Here is an 8769-nt window from a genome sequence, read left to right as displayed (position 1 = left end):
GAGACATAGTCTCACTCTGTCACCCAGGCTGGGGTACAGTGGCATAATCTCAGCTCACTGCAACCTTTGCCTCCTGTGTTCAAGCGATTCTCCTGCCTCAGCCTTGAGTAGCTGGGATTACAGGTGCACGCTCCCATGCCATGCTAATTTTTTTGTGTTTTAATAGAGACAAGGTTTCACCATGTTGCCCAGGCTGGTCTTAAATTCCTGAGCTCAGGCAATCCACCTGCCTTGGCCTCCCAAAGTGCTAGGATTACAGGCTTGAGCCAATACACCCAGCCTTTTTTTTTTTTTGAGACTGAGTTTTGCCCTTATCTCCCAGGCTGGAGAGCAATGGTGCCATCTCAGCTCACTGCAACCTCTGCCGCTTGAGTTCAAGTGATTCTCCTGCCTCAGCCTTTTGAGTAGCTGGGATTATAGGCATGCACCACCACACCTGGCTAATTTTTATATTTTTAGTAGAGATGGGGTTTCACCATGTTGGCCACACTGGTCTTAAACTCCTGACCTCAGGTGATCTGCCCGCCTTGGCCTCCCAAAGTGCTGGAATTACAGGTGTGAGTGTGCCACTGTGCCTGGCCAGGAAAGTCTTCTAATGACTCTTAGAAATGAAGAAAGTGAGAGATGCATGTTTGTCTGCGTAAAGTAATATAGTTCCAAGCTCAGCTTCTGCCTTCATTTCAGACCTTTCAATTGGAGAGAGCCTTAACGTTACCAAAAGGATCCTTTTCATAAGTGAAATATACTTTGAATCAAGGGTGATTATCTTATATCGTGTTAACCATGCTTAAATTACAGCAGCAGTTCAGCTTTGTGTTTATTAGACTTCCACCTTGTGCCAGATTCTGTACAGATGCTACAGGGAATGTTCCAGAATAAATTCTGGTATTAGTATTATTTATTGTGATGTCTTAATTCAGCATCCTAAATGTAAGCATCTGGGTATAGCATGAAATCTTGTATAAGCAAAATAACAATAAAGCCTTTAATCTGAAAGGCTGGCCTAGAGAAACCCATCTCTAAGGCAACCTCCAATGTCTTCCCATTGTTCTTAAAATGACATCCAGACAACCTTAGCCTCTCCCATACCACCTTGCAGACCTCATCTGCCACTGCTACTTACTGTCTTTCCATGCCGTACCTCACTAAACTGTGCTTCAGCCCTCCTGGCCTCTGTTTCTTATACCAAGTTTGTTCTTATCTAAGGCCTTTGTGTTGGTACTGTGTATGCCTGGAGACTTTCCCACTGGAAATGTGGCTGGATGCTTTCTTACTCGAGTCTCAGTTTTAATGGACCCCATTCCAACAGGCCATTCCTGTTAACTAGACTTGCTCTTCATTCTGCTTTCTTCCTTCGTCGTTACAAATGTCTATAATTCACTTGTTTCTTTGCTTTTATTGTTTGCTTTTGTTTTTTGAGACCAGGTCTCCCTCTGTTGCCCAGGCTGGAGTGAAGTAGCACCATCATAGATCACTGCAGCTTCCGACTCCTAGGGTCAAGCAATCCTCCTGCCTCAGCCTGCCATACCCACCCCCATACCTGGCCGATTTATAAAATTTTTGTAGAGACAATCTCTCACTATGTTGCCAAGACTGGTTTTGAACACTTGGCCTCAAGCAATCCTCCTGCTTCAGCATCCTAAAGGCCGAGGATTGCAGGTGTGAGCCACTGCACCTAGCTCGATTTCTATGTGTGCATGTTTACTGTCTGCTTCCTCTATTAGAATAAAAACTCCATCAGAGAAGAACCCTGCCTGTCTTGTTCACTGATGTATCCTTAGCATCTAGAACAGTGCCTGGTATGTAGTATGTACCTAGTAAATATTCACTGAATGAATGAATGAGTTGCAGACCCAGGTTGGGCTGTGGTCCTAACATGAACATCACATTCCTTGTTGGATCATTCCAGGGGAGACGATCCAGGGCCTGAGGGCGAATCTTACCAGTGCCATAGAAACCCTGTGTGGTGTGGACTCCTCCGTGGCAGTGTCCTCTGGTGGGGAGCTCTTCCTTCGCTTCATCAGCCTTACCTCCCTGGAATACTCCGTAAGCCCCTGTTCTCCCTGGGGTTACCTTTCCACTTCTCCGTTTAGTGACAGACATTCTCAGCATTACCTGGATCTTCCCTGTCCCCTCAGTGTGCTCTTTTCTTCCTAGGATTACTCCAAATGTAAAAAGATCATGATCGAACGGGGAGAACTTTTTCTGAGGAGAATATCACTGTCAAGAAACAAAATTGCAGATCTGTGCCACACTTTCATCAAAGACGGGGCGGTGAGTGGATAACCATCATGTGTGGTAATGAGGACCAAGGGCTTTGAGTTACGCTGCCTGGGGTGAAATCCTGGCTCTGCCACTCACTTGCTGTGTAGCCTTGGATGAGTTACTTAACCTCTCTGCACAGTTTTCTTCTGTGAAATAAGGGTGACAGTAGTACCTACCTCCCAGGGTTGTTGTGAGGATTAAATGAGGCAGGACGTGTAAGGGGCAAGGGGTGTGAGGGCTTGGTTCTGTGCCTGGCACACAGTAAGGGCTGCGTGAATGTAGATCTTGTTATTAGAGACGGTTGTCATTGTAAACAGGCAGAGAGGGACAGTGGGACAGCATGTATGATTCTTGATTTAATACAGTGTTTTACTAAAGAAGTACTTTCATGATTGTGTAGTAAATCTGAATTAAATCAACACAGAACAGCTCTCATCGCTGGTCAACACTGAGGACTTTCTTAGTGAAGGTTAGCAATAGGGGGAGATTGAGGGAGATTTTCTTTTTACTTCATTTTAGATGCTGTTACAGAGATGTGAAGCTGCCAGGTGTTTGTAACTGAGGACAGACAGGAGGTCCGAGCTGAGCCAGTCTCCCAGCACAGGGGTGATCAGACTTTCATATGCGCCTCCCGCCAGCACACTTCCTTTTGCCACCTAGGCTTCCCCGACCATAAAATCATCTACTTGCATTTTGCCTCTTAAATTTTGTCCTTCATTTTATTGGCCCCTTCCCATCCTTGAAGTATGCTATTAAAGGCATAATAGATGTGAGTAAAACTTGTACAAAAGCCAGTTGCAAACAAAGCCTTTTTTGGGCAAGTGGAGGCAAGGTTGTGCTTGCTGATTGTTGGGGCCTTCTCCTTCCACAGACCTGCTGTGGCGTCAGAATTGTGTGGGTTTTCGTTTGCTCTAGTGTAGTGTGTGTGGTGTGTGTGTACTTCACCTATAGTCACCTACTCAGGACTGATTTAGACAATTTACAGCAGAGCTGCTCAGATTTGAACATGCAGAGGAGTTGGCTGGGGTCTTATTAAATGCAGATTTGGATTCACTGTTATCTGGGCTAGGGCCTAAGAACCTGCCTTTCTAACAGGTTCTCAGGCGAGGCCCAGAAAGAAGCTAGAGAGCCGGGTCTGCCGTCTTGTCTTACTCCATCTTCCACACTCTTCCTTAGAAAGGAGGTTATGGAGGCTGGGCATGGTAGCTCATGCCTGTAATCCCAGCGTTTTGGAAAGCCAAGATGGGCAGATTGCTTGAGTCCAGGAGTTCAAGACCAGCCTGGACAACATGGCAAAACCCCCATCTCTACTAAAAATATAAAAAATTAGCCAGGAGTGGTGGTATGCTCCTGTGGTCCCAGCTACTTGGGAGGCTGAGGTGGGAGAATCACCTGAACCTGGGAAGTTGAGACTGCAGTGAGCCGACATCATACCAGTGCACTCCAGCCTGGACAACTGGAGTGAGATCCTATCTCACCAAAAAAAAAAAAAAAAAAAAAGAAAAGAAAAGGAAAAAGAAAAGAGGTTATGGGCCCACTGTGGTGGCTTGTGTCTGTAATCCCAGCCGGAGGTTCGCTTGAGGCCAGGAATTCAACACTAGCCTGAGCAGCATGTAGAGGCCCTGTCTCTACAAAAAATAAAATAAATTAGCTAGTCGTAGTGGAAAAAAAGAAAAGAGGTTATATATAAGTGTCTACATGTTGCATCCCCATGTGTTTACCCCATGCAGTGTTTATCAATTCAAATAAATTAGCCGTCATTTCAAAATTGGATTTTTGGCCCCTCTTTTTTTTTTTTTTTTTTGAGACGGAGTTTCGCTCTTGTTACCCAGGCTGGAGTGCAATGGCGCGATCTCGGCTCACCGCAACCTCCGTCTCCTGGGTTCAGGCAATTCTCCTGCCTCAGCCTCCTGAGTAGCTGGGATTACAGGCACGTACCACCATGCCCAGCTAATTTCTTTTTGTAGTTTTAGTAGAGACGGGGTTTCACCATGTTGACCAGGATGGCCTCGATCTCTTGACCTCGTGATCCGCCCGCCTCGGCCTCCCAAAGTGCTGGGATTACAAGCTTGAGCCACCGCGCCCGGCCCAGATTTTTGGCCCCTCTAAGCAAAACCATCACCTGGTCTGGCGGTTGTGGGGCCACATGACACAACAGCTGAAGCTGAGGAGTCCTGGGTCTTTGTAGCCTTTTCTTTTTGAGACAGGGTCTCACTCTATTGTACAGACTGGAGTGCACTGGCACAATTACGGCTCACTGCAGACTCAACCTCCCAGGCTTGAGTGATCCTCCCAGCTCAACCTCCCAAATAGCTGGGACTATAGGCACGTGTCACTGCATCCAGCTAATTTTTGTTATTTTTTATAGAGATGCGGTCTTGTCAAGTTGCCTTTGGCAAGGGCAAGGCAAGTTGACTGGTTTTGAACTCCTGGGCTCAAGCAATCCTCCCACCTTGGCCTCCCAAAATGCTGAGATTACAGGCATGAGCCACCACGTCCAGGCTTCTGTAGCATTTTCGCTTTGCTGCTGGCCCCACCCAACCTATTGCAGTGACTTCTGATACCTACCTGGTGCTGTAGGCCTGAGTGTGCAAACCATGTCTTAGAAATAGGCAAACCAACCCAAGGGAACCTCACGGAGCCTTCAGCTATCCAGGCTTTTGTATCTCATGGGTAACACTGCATGGGAGTTCCATTTCTGCACCTGCTATGGGATGTGAGACCTGGCAGAAATGGTTTCAGCTTGCAAATGGGATGGAAACTCTACTGTCAGGTCTCCTTTCTGATCGTGGTTGATTTGTGAGAGAGTGTACGGAGATGCTTGGGGTGTCAGGAACGCACCGCAGTGCAGAGGGTGTGGGTGAGCACCAAGGAGCCTGCCCCTTTGACGAAGCTTTCTCGGTCCACAGAGAATATTGACTCATGCCTACTCCAGAGTGGTCCTGAGAGTCCTGGAAGCAGCCGTGGCAGCCAAGAAGCGATTCAGTGTATATGTCACAGAGTCCCAGCCTGATTTGTCAGGGCAAGTTCCTTTCTTTTCAGTTATGTGCCCAGCCATCATTTTACAGAGCAAACTGCAGATTAGAATCCAACAGGAACAGACCAGAATGTGCCCCCAACTTGCCAGCAGTCAGCATTGCCTTTCGTTCTGCCTTTTCCTGCCTCTGGAAGAAAAATTGCTGAATTTGCAGCAGGTCCCAGTACAGGATCTAGGGGTTTCACTTAAGTAGTTAAATTCGTGGAAGAGCAGAGATTGTATTGATGAAAAATTTTTATCAAGGAATAGGACTCATGTCTCCATCTCTCTAGATGATAATAAAAGCAAAACTTCCGAAAGAACCCAAATTCTTCTTTCCTTAGTCCACAGTCTTGGGATCTGCCCCTTAACGCATTAGTATTAATGTGAGTTTCAAGCAAACATCCACTGTCCACATTAAGTGACTCATCATACATCACTGTGGGACTGTCTTATACTTTCTCTAACATTCTCAAAATGTCATCTTCAGTAAGAAAATGGCCAAAGCCCTCTGCCACCTCAACGTCCCTGTCACTGTGGTGCTGGATGCTGCTGTCGGGTGAGTGCCCATTTTCCCCAGCCATAGTCAACCTCCCCCACCCCACACTGGCTCACAGCAGGGTTTTCAGATTGAAAGTTTGAGTCCCATTCATAAAACCACACCAGGTAGCATCCTGCTTCTTAATTAATAGCTGCCCTAAACCAGCAAGCTTGTTAGGAGGTTATGATAGCATACACGGAAGACAGAGCTAGCTGTAGGATGTTGGGGACAGTGGGAATTGTGTCTATAGCTTTATGGCTATAAGGGTGTTTTTTGTCTGTTTGTTTGTGACAGTTTTGCTCTGTTGCCCAGGCAGGAGTGTAGTGGTGTGATCTTGGTTCACTGCAGCCTCTGCCTAACAGGTTCAAGTGATTCTTCTGCTTCATCCTCCCAAGTAGCTGGGATTACATGCCACCATGCCGGCTAATTTTTTTGTATTTTTAGTAGAGGCGGGGTTTCACCATGTTGGCCAGGCTGGTCTTGAACTCCTGACCTCAGCTGATCCGCCCGCCTCAGCCTCTCAAAGTGTTGGGATTACAGGTGTGAGCCATCACACCCCGGCCAGTGTGAGTGCATTTTAAGAGCAAAGTACAAAGGTCAGTTAGGATCCACAGAGGATAATCAGGGCCCTCTATTTCTTTGAAGACCTGACTGTCCTCGGTGGCATGCTGGGATGCTTTGGCTCACCTAGAAGATGCAACTTCTGTCCCAAAGGCAAGGTCACGTGTTCCTGGGTTTATCAGTGTATTTCACAAGAGAAAACAAGAGTAATGATCTCTTGGAATAAAAACAAGATAGATGTTTAAGGAAATTAGGAATGTGTTCAAAAGTAAGCATTTCAAGGAATTCTACTAATTGCTCATTTTAAAAAGTAAATTCGTCTTCATCCTACCAGAAAGATTCTTAAGGCTGGGCACAGTGGCTCATACCTGAGGCAGGTGGATTGCCAGAGTCCAGGAGTTAGAGACCAGCCTGGGCAATATGGCAAAACCCCATCTCTTCAAAAAAATTTCAAAATTAGCTTGGCATGGTGGCGAGGGCCTCTGGTCCCAGCTACCTGGGAGGCTGAAATGGGAGGATCACGTGAGCCCAGGAGGTAGCGGTTTGGGCTGAGATCATGCTGCTGCACTCTAGCCTGGGCAAAGAGAGACCCTATCTCAAAAAAAAGGAAAGATTTTAAAATTGTGTAACACTTTGGTCCAATTTCAGATCACATCAGATTTTTAAAATTTTGTTTGGGGCTGGGCACGGTGGCTCACACCTGTAAACCCAGCACTTTGAGAAGCCCAGGTGGGTGGATCATGAGGTCAGGAGCTTGAGATCAGCCTGGCCAACATGGTGAAACCTGTCTCTACTAAAAATACAAAAAAAATTAGCTGGACATGATGGCACACGCCTGTAATCCCAGCTACTCAGGAGGCTGAGGCAAGAGAATTGCTTGAACCCAGGAGGCGGAGGTTGCAGTGAGCCGAGGTCATGCCACTGTACTCCAACCTGGGCAACAGAGCGAGACTCCGTCTTGAGAAAAAAAAAAATGTGTTTGGCTTGTGCTGAAGTAGAACAGAAAGTAGGGGACACCACACTTGGAAGGATGATGGCTTGTGGGCGACGGAAGGTCCGCCGGGGAGTCTTGGCCAGCAAGAGGGTCCCGACCTGAAAGAGGGGGTGCGCAGAAATAAAGAGAGACAGAAAAGCTGGGGTCTGGAGGACTGAAAAGGCAATGCCTAAACAGCGAATTTATTTTTGTCCAGGGTCTTGATATATACCTTAAGATCAAAGGTGTTTACACAATCAACAATAAGAGGAATGGAAATTTACAAAATATAGGATCATGAAAACAATCTTAACTATGACATTCAAGGATCATAAAAGTGGGCAGGTGGTATGCTTTATCTGTTTTTACCAAAACACACTTGTGAATAACAATACCCAAGAGTCACAAGCTAAGCCATAAAGTCATTATCTAGGGTTCAAGGTGGTCATGCGGATAAAGTAAAACTTCTTGAAAAGTAAAGTCGTAAAGGTCATGCAGAGGCCTAGTGGAGACATAATGTCTGACAAAACCACACGACCCTTGCCCAAGCGGCATTGTAGTCAGAAGTAGAAACCTTTGCAACATCAGTCATTTCTTAGTTCCTTCTTGCCCATAGCTTGACTGCCTCTAGCAGGAAACTGTGTTTTGGGCTCAAGCTCACTGTCTGGTGAGGCCCACACATTAGGGGGCCTTACACGGGAGTGATCCCCACAACGGCTGTGTCAGGACACTCTTGCTTCAGTTACACACATGTATGTGTGCACGCGCTGGGCAGCAGCGTGAAGTCTTTGTCTCATTGTAGGGTCAAAAAATGCCCCTGGTAACAATGCCAGGGGTTGATCATCCCATGTTAAGTGCTCTTTAAAAAAACAGGTGCCGGGTGCGGTGGCTCACGCTTGTAATCCCAGCACTTTCGGAGGCCAAGGTGGGTGGATCACTTGAGGTCAGGAGTTCAAAACCAGCCTGTCCAACATGGTGAAACCCCGTCTTTAAAAAACAAAAAAAACCCAAAACAAATAAACAAAAAACAGGTAGTTATGGAGGAACTTACCTTGATAGAAATGGAATATTGACCTTTCCAGATGATGATGCTACTCACTAGTGCCAAGAAAATAAAGCATGAAAAGCTTTTTTTTTTCCCTTTAGTTACATCATGGAGAAGGCAGATCTTGTCATAGTTGGTGCTGAAGGAGTCGTTGAAAACGGAGGAATTATTAACAAGGTAAGAGCCTCAGTTCTCCCCAGTTCCCTACTTAAGGCTTGAAGGTGTCTTGCTGACCTAGGACCCACAGCGGTGTTGTTCCTGATGGTTCATTCTTTTTTTTTTTTTTTTGAGACGGAGTTTCGCTCTTGTTACCCAGGCTGGAGTGCAATGGTGCAATCTCGGCTCACCGCAACCTCCGCCTCCTGGGT

General features: G+C 46.4%; 2 protein-coding genes across 2 annotated transcripts in view; one reads left to right on the top strand and one right to left on the bottom strand.

Annotated features, from left to right (window-relative positions):
- The window catches only part of EIF2B1 (eukaryotic translation initiation factor 2B subunit alpha), a 15089-nt gene that overhangs the window by 1314 nt on the left and 5006 nt on the right, over window positions 1–8769 (top strand). The window contains exons 3-7 of the mRNA XM_017544401.2: window positions 1910–2046; window positions 2158–2274; window positions 5175–5287; window positions 5772–5840; window positions 8503–8578. Of these exons, the coding sequence (XP_017399890.1) occupies window positions 1910–2046; window positions 2158–2274; window positions 5175–5287; window positions 5772–5840; window positions 8503–8578 (512 nt within the window). The remainder of the gene's footprint in view (window positions 1–1909; window positions 2047–2157; window positions 2275–5174; window positions 5288–5771; window positions 5841–8502; window positions 8579–8769) is intronic.
- GTF2H3 (general transcription factor IIH subunit 3) overlaps window positions 1–8769 on the bottom strand; it is a 40871-nt gene that overhangs the window by 30931 nt on the left and 1171 nt on the right. The window lies entirely within an intron of this gene.

Source organism: Cebus imitator, unplaced genomic scaffold (assembly GCF_001604975.1).
Source record: "Cebus imitator isolate Cc_AM_T3 unplaced genomic scaffold, Cebus_imitator-1.0 Scaffold169, whole genome shotgun sequence".
Taxonomy (NCBI): Eukaryota; Metazoa; Chordata; class Mammalia; order Primates; family Cebidae; genus Cebus; species Cebus imitator.
Note: the sequence above shows the minus strand (reverse complement) of the source record. Positions and strands in the feature narration are given on the sequence as shown.